The 13767-nt window shown below is 43.5% G+C and overlaps 1 protein-coding gene across 2 annotated transcripts in view; it reads left to right on the forward strand.

The window, feature by feature from the left end:
* The first annotated feature begins 2181 nt into the window (after nt 1–2181).
* The window catches only part of CENPI (centromere protein I), a 68214-nt gene continuing 56628 nt past the window's right edge, over nt 2182–13767 (forward strand). The window contains exons 1-5 of one of the 2 annotated variants that reach the window (XM_025372650.1): nt 2182–2206; nt 2414–2509; nt 5011–5246; nt 6224–6361; nt 13453–13571. In XM_025372650.1, coding sequence (XP_025228435.1) covers nt 5024–5246; nt 6224–6361; nt 13453–13571 — 480 coding nt within the window. In that variant the 5' untranslated portion in view covers nt 2182–2206; nt 2414–2509; nt 5011–5023. Of the gene's footprint in view, nt 2207–2413; nt 2510–3771; nt 4027–5010; nt 5247–6223; nt 6362–13452; nt 13572–13767 lie in introns of those variants that run through there. The other variant, XM_025372649.1, reaches the window with a different exon arrangement.

A 13767-nucleotide genomic window follows, 5' to 3' on the forward strand; every position in this document is an offset into this window, starting at 1 on the left:
AGCCTCTCTTTTTCTGAGTCTGGATGAAGGAGGAGAGGAAAGAGAAGAGGGAGTTTAATCACTTAATATGCTAATGAGGTTGCCAAATTTCCAATTTCTTTTTTTTCTTTTTCTTATTTTTTTTGAGACATGGTCTTGCTCTGTTGCCCAGGCTGTAGTGCAGTGGTGTGATCACAGTTCACTGCAGCCTCAATTTACCAGGTTCAAGTGATCCTTCCACCTCAGCCTCCCGAATAGCTGGGGCTACAGGCATACACCACCATGCCTGGCTAATTTTTTTTTGTAGAGACGGGATTTTGCCATGGTGCCCGGTCTGACCTCGGACCCCTGGGCTCAAGCAGTCTGCTTGGCCCGGTCTTCCACAGTGCTAGGATTACAGGTGTGAGCCACCTCGCCTGGCCCAACTTTCCAATTTTATTTACGTTTCCCCACACTTTTGTGATGTTAGCACGCAAGACAGAAAGCCACGTAATTAGGATCTCAATACAATTTCCAGGTTTGGGAGTTTTGCTTAATTAGGTGATGCCAAGAGAAGTTCGAAAAATGATTTCGGAGAAAATTGAAGGTGGCCGGGCGCGGTGGCTCAAGCCTGTAATCCCAGCACTTTGGGAGGCCGAGACGGGCGGATCACGAGGTCAGGAGATCGAGACCATCCTGGCTAACACGGTGAAACCCCGTCTCTACTAAAAATACAAAAACTTAGCCGGGCGTGGCGGCGGGCGCCTGTAGTCCCAGCTACTCGGGAGGCTGAGGCAGGAGAATGGCGTGAACCCAGGAGGCGGAGCTTGCAGTGAGCTGAGATCCGGCCACTGCACTCCAGCCTGGGTGACAGAGCGAGACTCCGTCTCAAAAAAAAAAAAAAAAAAAAAGAAAATTGAAGGTGTATCAAAGGTGAATCACTATCTTTCACTATATATATACACACACACACACACACATATACACATATCTATATACACACACATATATACATATATACACATATCTATATAGATACACACACATGTACACATATATCTCCACAAAGTGGTACAAGTTGCACTGCCACGGACTTTTCACATTAGGCAAGATATTTCACCACTCAGGGCTCCAGTTTCACCATCTACAAAAAGAAGGTTGTCGAAACCTTAAATTTCCTTCCAATTTGCATTTCTTTGAGCCTATGAAACATGATTAAAAACATGAAAAATTATTCAAGAAATTTTCAATTTTATTAAAGAACAGCATCTATCAGAAAAAATTGAAGAGCCTCAGTTGTCATGCATGATTAAGTAAGAGTTGGTGAAACTATTCTGAAAACCATATATGATGTGGTAAAGTTATTTTTGCTGTATCCTTTCCCAAATACATAAACTTTGATTATTCATCTCTAAGATTGCAGTCCCCCCCGCCAAGTTTGCCTAAAGTTTATAGGTATGTTTTGGTCTCAACAACTCAGTGAGAGTCATTAAATTTGTCTTTTCTCTTTTATTCCTACTCTAGTTAAGAGATTAAATTAGGGACTAAGCTGAGAGCTTAGACTAAACCCTTGTTGCTGTTTTAAAGCCAGTTTCTTTAAGGTCAATTAACTCCTCTTTGTTAGGAATAGTTACATGTTGACAGCCGGTTTCTAGAAAACTTTGGAGGATATCCATACCCATCCTCGGTAAAAGGAGGGCAGATCCAGCCTTTCTTTCCTCCCACGCCCTAGGTTCACATGGGGAAAGCGACAGGCCCTTTAACTTAAGTCTCGGCCAGGGAGAAGCCACCTTTATTGTGATATTTACGGTTTCACATTTCCTACAAAGTCCCGACATCTTGGGTCAGCCTAGGCAAAATAATCACTATAATTGATCATGTTAAATTCAAGAACCCAGACACGAATTGTCCCGCTATACGCAAAATTACGAACATGAATATTCTTAGCTCAGTGGGAACGCCAGCCAATCAGCTGACACCAGCAGCAACGGCCCACTCGCTGCGCTCCCCACAGGCTCAGGTGGGTGGGGCAAGCCGCTCTCCGTAATTGGGTCTACGTTAGCGTCATCGCGCGCGCCACCTCCCGCCACCGAGCCACCCGCCACCTCTAGCCAGTCAGGCTTCAGCTGAGTGCTTTACTCCGCCCAGCCGCCGCCTGGGTCTGCGCGGAAGCGCATGCGTGGGGTGGAGTCAGCTTCTTTGAATTCCGGAGGCGGCATTCGGTCGTCAGAGGCCTGTGCGGGTACAGGTAAAGTGTCAGGTGAGGAGGTACTGTTAAGCACCGCGCGAAATGGGAGCGAAGATAATTTTTTAACTTTTGAGGGTGGGACTATCCTGCAAGGTGTGACTGCGGTCGGGTTTTCCGTAGCCAGTTTCCCTCCAGGGATCCTTGGGAAGCCCTGGGATGGTTCAACTGGGTGGGGTCAGAAGCTGCTCCCTTGCCCTTCTTTCCTAGGAACCTAGGAAATAACTCGGAACCTGTACCTTCCCACTGGTTTGGACATATTCCTTTCCTGATCTGGCCTCATCTGTTCCAGGGAGGTGGGATTGAGTAAGTGTCATTCCGACCGTTCCTTTCGTTTTTCCTATTTGCAGCCAGAAACTTAGAAGTCATTCTTGGTTCCTCTTCCCTTTTCCCTACATCCAATTCTTTTATCACAGCCTGCTCTATCTAACTCCAAAACATTGCACGAATCCAATCATTTTCCACCTCTACACCCTAGGCCTACAGTCATCCTTCTTTTGGACTTCTGCAACAGCTTTTTATTTGGTTTCTTTTCTCTCCTTGACCTCTAACGTTTTCGTCTCTGCACTGCAACTAACATGATCTTCAAACACAAATCAGGTGGTATTGCTCCACTCTCTAACCTTTCCCCCTTCCCCAATGTTTTCCCATGACACTTAAAATCCAAACTCCTTACTCTGGCCTGCAAATCCCAATATGATCTTAGTCACTGGCTACGTTCTGATTTCATCGCTCATTACCTTTTACCTCTTTCATTCCACTCCCTCTAGACTAATGTTACTACTCTTTCTTTTCTTTCTTTCTTTCCTTCTTTCTTTCTGTCTGTCTCTGTCTCTCCCTCCCTTCCTTTCTTCCTTTCCATTCCATTCCTTTCCTTTCTTTCCTTTTCTTCTTCTTTCTTTTGACAGAGTTGGGCCAGCGTGGTGGCTCACGCCTGTAATCCCAGCACTTTGGGAGGCCGAGGCGGGTGTGGATCACTTGAGGTCAAGAGTTCGAGGCCAGCCTGGCTAACATGGTGAAACCCAGTCTCTACTAAAATACAACAATTAGTCAGGTGTGGTGGTGTGCGCCTGTAATTCCAGCTACTCGGGAGGCTGAGACAGGAGAATTGCTTGAACCCGGGAGGTGGAGGTTGTGGTGAGCCAAGATAGAGATCATTCCACTGCATTCCTGCCTGGGTGACAGAGTGAGACTGTCTCAAAAAAAAGAAACAATGTCTCACTATGTTGCCCTCAGCTTCCCAAAGTGCTGGGATTATAGGTGTGACCCACCTTGCCCTGTCAAGCTGCTGTTTCTTTGACACATAAAGCTCTTTTTGCTTTAAAGTCTTAAAGGTCTTAGCATGTCTTCCTCTTTTCCATGAAATACTGTTCCACCAGATCTTCTCATGGCTGGTTCCTTCTTGGCATTCAAATCTCAGTTCAAAGGTCACCTCAGAGAGGTTTTCTCTGAACACTTATTACAAAGTTACAATGTAGCTTCCCATCCCCAGTTCATTTCTGTCACATCACTGTGTATTATATTCATTATTGCTTACTTTTCTTCCTTTTACTTTTTATTTTTTTCAGACAAAGTCTTGCTCTGTCAACCAGGCTGGAGTGCAGTGGCGCAATCACGGCTCTTTGCAGCCTCGACCTCCCGGGCTCAAGCGAGTCTCCTGCCTCAGCCTCCTGAGTAGATAGGACTACAGGCGCGTGCCACTATGCCTAGCTAATTTTTTAAATCTTTAGTAGAGACGTCTCACTGTGTTGCCCAGACTGGTCTTGAACTCCTAGGCTGAAGGAATCTTCCAGCCTCGGCCTCCCGAAGTGCTGGTATTACAGGCGTGAACTACCATGCCCGGTCTTAGTTGTATACTTATTTATTGACTCTCACCTCGCCTTTCAGTGTAAGTGTCATGAGAGCAGGGACCTTGATTGTTTTATTATTTTATCCCTGGTAACTAGACTTGTGCTTGGCAGATAGATGACATTTAGTAATTATTTATTAAGTGAATGAATGGGAATATTTGTCTCCTGAAAGTGCGTAGTTTGGCCACCAGTTTGGCTTTTGAACTATGCAGCTTTGACTTAGCACTGACAAATTTAGGAGCATAAAGATTAAAAGCAAAATCAAGGAGAAGTGGGGAAAATAGGAGTGGAGAAAGTAAGATTGAGTTATTGAGATGGATTAGTTTTTTTGTTTGTTTTGAGACAGGGTCTCGCTCTGTCACTCAGGCTGGAGTGCAGCAGTGCAGTCTCTGCTCACTGCAACCTTCACCTCCTGGGTTCAAGCGATTCTCCTGCCTCAGCCTCCTGAGTAGCTGGGATTACAGGTGTGTGCCACCATGCCCAACTAGTTTTTGTATTTTTAGCAGGGACAGGGTTTCCTCATATTGACCAGGCTGATCTCAAACTCCTGTATGCCTGACCTCAAGTCAGGCCCACCTTAGCCTCCCAGAGTGCTGGGATTACAGGTGTGAGCCACCACGCCCGGCCGAGATGGATTAGTTTTGGACCCATTTATATGACATAGCCATTCTAAGAGAGAACTTGCATATGTTGCCTGTACTCTTACTGTTTTTTTCCACTGGAAAGCTAGTTCAGCTGATGAATGTTCCTTGGCAGGTTGTTTCTATTTCTATTTAGGGCAAGGACTTTCTGAGAAAGTCAACCTCTAGATTTTGTTTCCTGAATTGTTGTCAACTTATTTATTGCATGCCTGTTGTATGCTAGCTATTGTATACTAAATACTGGAAACACACCCTCTCTCTGTGGATAAAAAAGGACTGTTTGGCTGATTAATGATAACACTTGTTTTCTGTGTAGAACATATGCAGTAATGTCACCTCAAAAGAGAGTTAAGAACGTCAAGGCACAAAACAGGATTTCACAAGGTAGTAATAGTTTTCAGACCACGCTTTCAGCCTGGAAAGTAAAACAGGGTCCAAGCAACTCAAAGAACATCTCAAAACATGGACAAAACAATCCAGTGGGAGATTATGAGCATGCTGATGATCAAGCTGAAGATGCTTTGCAAATGGCAGTGGAATATTTTGAGAAAGGTAAAGGTGGATTGTTTTCCTTATGAAAGTCCTATTTCTGTAATAGTCTAGTCTTTTTTTCTGAAGAGTTTTTAAAGGAAAGCATAATTTTGCTCATTCATGCTTTTGTTTATTTAATAGACATTGAGCAGTTACTACATATCAGTATGCTGGGCACTAGGGACACAACAACAAAACTTACTAGTAGAGTGGTTCCCAAACTGCTGCATATTGGGATCACTTGAGAATCTTTTTTTCTTTTCTTTCTTTTCCTCCCTTTCTACCCCTTTGGCTCTGAGAATCTTTAACAAACAAACTGACGTCAGGCATCCACTCTTAGACTTTCTGATTTTATTGGTATGGAATGCAACCTGGCATAGGGATTTTTTTAAAGGCTTTGGGTGGTTCCAATGTATGGCAAAGTTTGGGAACCACTGTCCTAGTATTGAAACAGGTTGTAGTCTAAGTTCAATGCTTTTAGTTAGTTTAGAATAGAAATGTCAGGGCATAATCCAGCTTTCCTCACTGAAGGTGCTATCACTGTTAAATATTCTTTAGTTAAAAACATCTCTGAATGGTTTTTGTGAAGACACGTCTTACATAAACTCCTTTATTTATTTTTGGAGACAGGGTTTTGCTCTGTTGCCCAGGCTGGAGTGCAGTGGCATGGTCATTGTACGTTTGACCTTTCGGGCACAAGTGAGCCTCCCATCTCAGCCTCCTGAAGAGCTGGGACCACAGGCGCGTGCCAGCATGCCCAGCTAGTTTTTAATTCTTTTGTAGAGAAAGAGTCTTGTCATGTTGCCCAGGCTGGTGTCAAACTCCTGGCCTCAAGTGATCCTCTTGCTTTGGCCTCCCAAAATGCTGGAATTACAGATGTGGGTCACCACGCCTGGTCATTAAGCTATTCCTTTAAAGAGTTTCAAATTGTTATTATTGAGGCTGAAGACTGAAATAATTTTAAAGGTCTCACTATTTAATATTGTTTCTTTTTTCAGGTCCCGTTAAAACTTCACAGAATAAAGATAAAACTTTGGAAAAACACTTGAAAACTGTGGAAAATGTGGCTTGGAAGAATGGGTTAGCTTCAGAAGAAATTGACGTTCTATTAAATATTGCACTCAGTGGCAAATTTGGTATGTTGAGGAGATGCTTTTTTTTGTTCTTTTAACGCACCTAGCACCTATATTTTTTTCTTTTAAAAATATGTATATATACACATATATATATATACACACACACACACACATATATATATAGATAGGTATACACACACATTTTTTATAATAGAGACAGTGTCTGACTATATTGCCCAGGCTGGTCTGGAACTCCTAGACTCAAGTGATCCTCCCGCCTTGGCCTCCCAAATTGCTGGGATTACAGGCTTGAGCCACCGCACCTGGCTCGAGGGGGATGTTGTTTTGTTTTTTGTTTTGAGATGGAGTCTTGCTCTGTCACCCAGGCTGGAGTGCAGTGGCACGATCTCAGCTCGCTGCTACCTCTGTCTCCTGAGTTCAAGCAATTCTCCTGCCTCAGCCTCCCGAGTTCCTGGGACTATAGGCACGTGCCACGTAACCTGGCTAATTTTTTGTATTTTTGTATTTTATTTTGCTGTGTTAGCCAAGATGGTCTCCATCTCCTGACCTCGTGAGCCTCCTGCATTGGCCTCCCAAAGTGCTGGGATTACAGGTGTGAGCCACCGTGCCTGGCCAAGGGCATTTTTTTTTTTTTTTTTTTTTTTTTTTTTTGGGAGACTGGGTCTCACTCCATCGCCCGGGCTAGAGTGTAGTGGTGCAATCTCAGCTCACTACAACCTCCACCTCCCGGGTTCCACCTCTCTGCCTCAGCCTCCCGAGTAGCTGGGATTACATTGGCCTCCCAAAGTGCTGGGATTACAGGTGCCTTCCACCACGCCTGGCTAATGTTTTTGTATTTTTAGTAGAGACGGAGTTTCACCATCTTGGGCAGACTGGTCTTGAACTCCTGACCTCGTGATCCACCTGCCTCGGCCTCCCAAAGTGCTGGGATTACAGGCGTGAGCCACTGTGCCCGATCTTGGATGTTTTTGTCATCACTTTTCTATTAGTTTTTCCTTTTAGACTTTGTTTATTTATTTTTTTGAGATTGAGTTTTGCACTTGTTGCCCAGGCTAGAGTGCAATGGTGCGATCTTGGCTCACTGCAACCTCCACCTCCTGGGTTCAAGCAATTCTCCTGCCTCAGCCTCCCGAGTAGCTGGGATTACAGGCACGTGTCACCATGCCCGACTAATTTTGTATTTTTAGTAGAGATGAGGTTTCTCCATGTTGGTCAAGCTGGTCTCGAACTCCCGACCTCAGGTGATCCGCCCTCCTTGGCCTTCCAAAGCATTGGGATTACAGGCGTGACCCACTGTGCCCGATCTTCCTTTTAGACTTTGAATTAGATTGTTCATTGGAATTAGTTGCAGTTTTTTATGTTTACTGTTCTCTTCATAAGACCAATCTGTTAAGATTATACAATGGGCTTTTTTGTGTGTTTAGGCCAAAAGTTTCTGTGTGCATATGCTGAAAATGACCAGTTACCATATATCATTACAAATAAAATGCAAAATACATACTTTTGTCACCAAATACATGAGAACTGTTTTTTAGTATTTATCTTAAGCATACGTAGTAATTTCAACAATGTTGCTGGAAGGCATCTTAAAAGATCACTTAGTCTACTTCATTACCTTCATTTTCTTTATTTTATTTATTTATTTTTTGAGATGGAGTTTCGCTCTTTCACCCAGGCTGGAGTGCAATGGCGTGATCTCGGCTCACTGCAACCTCTGCTTCCCGGGTTCAAGCAATTCTCCTGCCTCAGCTTCCTGAGTAGCTGGGATTATGGACATGTGCCACCACACCCGGCTGATTTTTGTATTTTTAGTAGAGACGGGGTTTCGTCATGTTGGCCAGGCTAGTCTCAAACTTCTGACCTCAGATGATCCGCCTGCCTCAGCCTCCCAAAGTGCTGGGATTACAGGCATGAGCCACCGTGCCCAGCTAAGATGCTTTTTCTTTTGTGCAAGTGCATCTTTTCCTGTTCTAAATTCATTGGTGATGGTTGGGATGGTTGGAAGAGGTTCTTAGAAATAATACCTGGTCAATATTTTATTTACTTGAACCTTTTAACTTTTTCTCATTTAAATTCAGACTTGGAAGGTATTTTAGACTCTAAACACTCTCATTTAAAGGTGAGGAAAAAGAGGCTCAGAGTAAAGAGACTTGCTTAATGTCAGAGGTAGAACTGGGGAAATAAGATGTCCAAACTCCCATTCTAGTGCTTATACTGTACCACATTGCTGCTTTTTTTTCTACTTAAAAAAAGTTAAGGCTGGGTATAGTGGCTCATGCCTGTAATCTCAGCACTTTGGAGGGCCAAGGCAGGATGATTGCTTGAAGCCAGATTTGAGACCAGCCTGGGCAACAAAGCGAAACCTTGTCTACAAAAATGTTAAAAAAAAAAAAATAGCTAGGTGCAGTAGCATGTGCATGTAGTCCCAGCTACTTGGGAGTCTGAGGCAAGAGAATCACTTGAGCCCAGGAGTTTGAGGCTGCAATGAGCTATGATGGTGCCACTGTACTCCAGTGTGGGCCACAGAGCAAGACTCTGTCTCTGGGGAAAAAAAAGAAAGATTAAGACAGCTCTCAAAACCAAATGCTTTATATACTAAGTGTTTCTTGGCTGTCGCATGTTAGATTCCTTTGTTTATATCCTAGCAGCATATTTGCAGGGGTATGTGTATTTATTTTAAAGTAACAACACATTACTAACCGAATTCAACATATGACTGTCAGGTATTTTATTTCTCCATTTTTATCTGATTAGTTCTCTGTGTTTCCCTAGAAAGTTAAATGAGACCTAATAAAATTGTTTTTTTTCTTGTAGATGGTTTTAGATTGTTTGGTTCTAATATCTTTCCAGGAATCCGTGTTTAACTGAACAATGTCTGTCAAGATCAATTCACCCACTCCCATCTCACTTTAAAACATATATGGAGTAGGGGCTGGGCGCAATGGCTCACGCCTGTAACCCCAACACTTTGGGAGGCTGAGGTGGGTGGATCACGAGGTCAGGAGATCAAGACCACCCTGGCTAACATGGTGAAACCCCATCTCTACTAAAAATACAAAAAATTAGCCGGGCGTGGTGGTGGGCGCCTGTAGTCCCAGCTACTTGAGAGGCTGAGGCAGGAGAATGACGTGAACCCAGGAGGCAGAGCTTGCAGTGAGCGGAGATCATGCCACTGCACTCCAGCCTGGGTGACAGAGCGCGACTCCATCTCAAACAAAACAAAACAAAAAAACAACATGTGGAGTATACAGATGTTTTCTGTTTTAGAAATTTTTTTTTCGTGACAGAGTCTCACTCTGTTGTCCAGACTGCAGTGCAGTGATATGATCACGGTTCACTGCAGCCTCGACCTTCTAGATTCAAGCAGTCCTCCCATCTCAGACTCCCAAGTAGATGGGACTACAGGTGCGTGCCACTGCACCCAGCCTCCTTTCTTTATCTCAGAAATTAATGATTAGGTTATCTTGATGTCTGCCAGGACTTGAGGTGTCTCAAAATGCATGCCTCAGACTTGGGAAACTTATATAGCAATTTAAAAAATAATCTCTGGCTTTCTATTGTTACTTTTCATTTTTTTTTTTTTTCTGCTAAGCTGGAATTTGCTGAGGTCAAATGTGGCCTCCTTAATTCCTTTTCTCCCTTTTATTATAGTTATTTCTGTTATGTCCCCCATCCCTACTAAATCTTTACATGCAGCTCTTTTGGTAAGCTTCAATGCATATTCAGAGGCAAGTATGCTAGAAATGTCATCATAATTAGGTACAAAGGGACTTTAGAGTCTTTAAAAATTAAGTCACTTGGAAGTAAAAATAGAATCAGTATTGAATTCTCCCTTTGAATTTGGTGCACGTGTAATGTGTTAGTGGTGAGACTATTTTAAATTTCGAAGAGTTAGTGGATGGGAGTGAGAAAGAAAACAAGAAAAGAAACCACAAGAGTGGAAAGCAGAGATTTTTATTTTTGTGATTCATTACCTATCATCACTGCTTCCTTTCTTCTCCACAGAATGATAGTGTACAAAGTGATGAGATATATTCTAATTCTTGAAGGCTTAATTAACAGAAGTTGAGATAGGATGTATTCAAAGCCAGCCTCTGTGACTTTTTTTTTTTTTTTTTGAGACGATCTTGGCTCACTGCAAACTCCACCTCCCAGGTTCAAGCGATTCTCCTGCCTCACCCTCCTGAGTAGCTGGGATTACAGGCGCCCGCCACCATGCCTGGCTAAGTTTTGTATTTTTAGTAGAGATGGGGTTTCAGCACGTTGGCCAGGCTGGTCTCGAACTCTTGCCCTCAGGTGATCTCTGTGACATCATTTCTATTACCAGATGGGAGAACACCATAGAGGCCTGAGATCAAGTGGAAAGATTGGACTAGTGTAGAATGGTATTACTGCTAGTCAATTCCAAGAATGTCTTGTTCTAGGCCAGTCACGGTGGCTCATGCCTGTAATCCCAGCACTTTGGGAGGCCAAAGTGGGCAGATCCCTTGAGTCCAGGAGTGCGAGACCAGCCTGGGCAACATAGTGAGACCGTGTCTTTGCTAGAAATAAAAAACGTAAGCAGGTATGGTGACACATGCCTGTAGTCTCAGCTACCCTGGAGGCTGAGGTGGGAGGATTGCTTGAGCCCAGGAATTTGAGGTTGTTGTGAGCTATGATTGCACCACTGCACTCCGGCCTGGGTGACAGAGTCAGACCCTGTCTCAAAAAAAAAAAAAGAATATCTGTTCCATTCTGCTACTCTTCCTGCTTTTTTGGGGCGAGCGGATGATACAAATATATACATTTTAATTTTATATGTATGTTTTTATTTCTGGCTCACATTCTCTCATGAACAAATACATTCTTAAATGTAACACCTCATGCAAAGTGTCCATCAGTAGCTTTAAATAAATCAGTCTATGAGGCCATTAAAAAAAAATCTTTGAAATTTTCCTGTGATTGAAAGCTTTTTTGGAGATATAACTCACATACCATAAAATTCATTGTTTTTTCCTTTTGTTTTCTTTTTTTTTTTGAAACGGAGTTTCACTCTTATTGCCCAGGCTGGAGTGCAATGGTGTGATCTCGGCTCACTGCAACCTCTGCCTCCCGGTTTCAAGCGATGCTCCTGCCTCAGCCTCCTAAGTAGCTGGGATTACAGGCGCCCACCACCACGCCCAGCTAATTTTTGTATTTTTAGTAGAGATGGGGGTTTCACCATGTTGCCCAGGCTGGTCTTGAATTCCTGACCTCAGATGATCTGCCTGCTTTGGCCTTCCAAAGTGCTGGGATTACAGTTGTGAGCCACCGTGCCCTCATAACATTCATTATTTTTTTATTTTTTACTTTTTTATTTTTGAGATGGAGTTTCACTCTGGTAGCCCAGGGTGCAGTGCAATGGCGTGATCTCGGCTCACTGCAACCTCCACCTCCCATGTTCAAGTGATTCTCCTGCCTCAGCCTCCTGAGTGGCTGGGATTACAGGCGCCTACCATGACACTCGGCTAATTTTTTTTTTTTTTTTTTTTTGAGATGGAGTTTCCCTCTTGTCACCCAGCCTGGATTACAGGCGTGAGTCACCACGCCTGGCCTAATTTTGTATTTTTTAAATTAGAGATGGAGTTTCATCACCTTGGCCAAGCTGGTCTCGAACTCCTGATCTCAGGTGATCTGCCTGCCTCGGCCTCCCAAAGTGCTGGAATTACAGGCATGAGCTACCGCTCCTGGCAAAATTCACTGTTTTAAAAATTCAGCATTTTTGTTTTTGGAGACAGAGTCTCACTCTGTCACCCAGGCTGGAGTCTAGTGGTGTGATCTCAGCTCACTGCAACCTCCACCTTCTAGGTTCAAGTGATCCTCCCACCTCAGCCTACCAAGTAGCTGGGACTATAGGCATGTGCTACCACATCTGGCTAATTTTTGTATTTTTTGTAGAGATTGGGGTCTCACTATATTGCCTAGGCTAATCTCAAACTCCTAGGCTCAAGCAGTCCTCCGGCCTCAGCCGCCCAGGAGGCGCCACCATGCCCAGCTATTTTTTTTTTTTTTTTTTTTTACATAGAGACGGGGTCCTGCTATGTTGTCCAGGCTGGTCTCAAACTCCTGGGCTCAAGCAATCCATCCACCTCAGCCTCCCAAAGTGCTTAGATTATAGGCATGTGTCACCACGTTCGGCTCCAAATTCAGCATTTCTTTAAAGCATAGTCAGAGTTGTGTAATCATCACCACTATCTAATTCTTGAACATTTTCATCACCCCAAGAAGAAACCCTGTACTCATTTATATTTTTTAAATAGAAATATTTGAGCCAAATAATTTGCCTTATAGTTTTTTTTTTGTTTTTTTTTTTTTTTAGAGAGGGTCTCACTTTGTCATCCAGGCTGGAGTGCAGTGACATGATCACAGCTCACTGCAGCCTCGACCTCCCTGGGCTCGGGTGTTTCCCCCACATCAGCCTCCCAAGTTGCCGGGACTAAAGGCTTACCCCACCACCCCTGACTAATTTTTGTATTTTTAGTAGATATGGGGTTTTGGCATGTTGCCCAGGCTAGTCTTGACCTCCTGGGCTCAAGTGATCCACCTGCCTCGGCCTCCCAAAGTGTTAGGATTATAGGCATGAGCCACTGTGCCTGACCATTGCCTTATAGTTTACATCAGTAGTTAAAGGTACATTTTTGTTTTGAACAATTTATTAATAATGATAAGAGATACTGAATTTTACACACTGTTGGTTTTTATTGCCTTCAATATAATGTGAGTTTTTTTTTTTTTTTGAGATGGAGTTTTGGTCTTGTTGCCTAGGCTGGAGTGTAATGGCACGATCTCGGCTCACCATAACCTCCGCCTCCTGGGTTCAAGCGATTCTCCTGCCTTAGCCTCCCGAGTAGCTGGGCTTACAGGCATGCTCCATCACGCCTGGCTAATTTTTGTGTTTTTAGTAGAGATGGGGTTTCTCCATATTGGTCAGGCTGGTCTCGAACTCCCAACCTCAGGTGATCCACCCACCATGACCTCCCAAAGTGCTGGGATTACAGGCATGAGCCATCATGCCCAGCCTAATGTGAGATTTTTAGATCCGAGAGTGAATAATAGTAAAAGAACAATTGAGACATTAAAATGTAGTTTAATTTAGCTTGTCTCCTTTCCAGGAAATGCTGTAAACACACGGATATTGAAGTGCATGATCCCAGCAACAGTAATATCACAGGATTCTGTGGTTAAGGCAGTCTCCTGGCTTTGTGTTGACAAGTGTTCTGGTAGCACCAAGGTAATCTTTTTAAACTCTTTGATTGTAAGTCCTTCAGAACCACTTAAGGACTGACAAGGAAGAGCCACTTATCAAGTAATGGCATTGGCCTTTTGTGCAAAGCCTGTAGTTTTGGAATAATATATCTTGATGCAAGGGCTATGTTCAAACAGAAATTTTTACTGAGAAATAAAATCTATTATTCTACTTTGTGCCT

This window comes from Theropithecus gelada, chromosome X, assembly GCF_003255815.1.
Source record: "Theropithecus gelada isolate Dixy chromosome X, Tgel_1.0, whole genome shotgun sequence".
In the NCBI taxonomy this organism is placed as follows: Eukaryota; Metazoa; Chordata; class Mammalia; order Primates; family Cercopithecidae; genus Theropithecus; species Theropithecus gelada.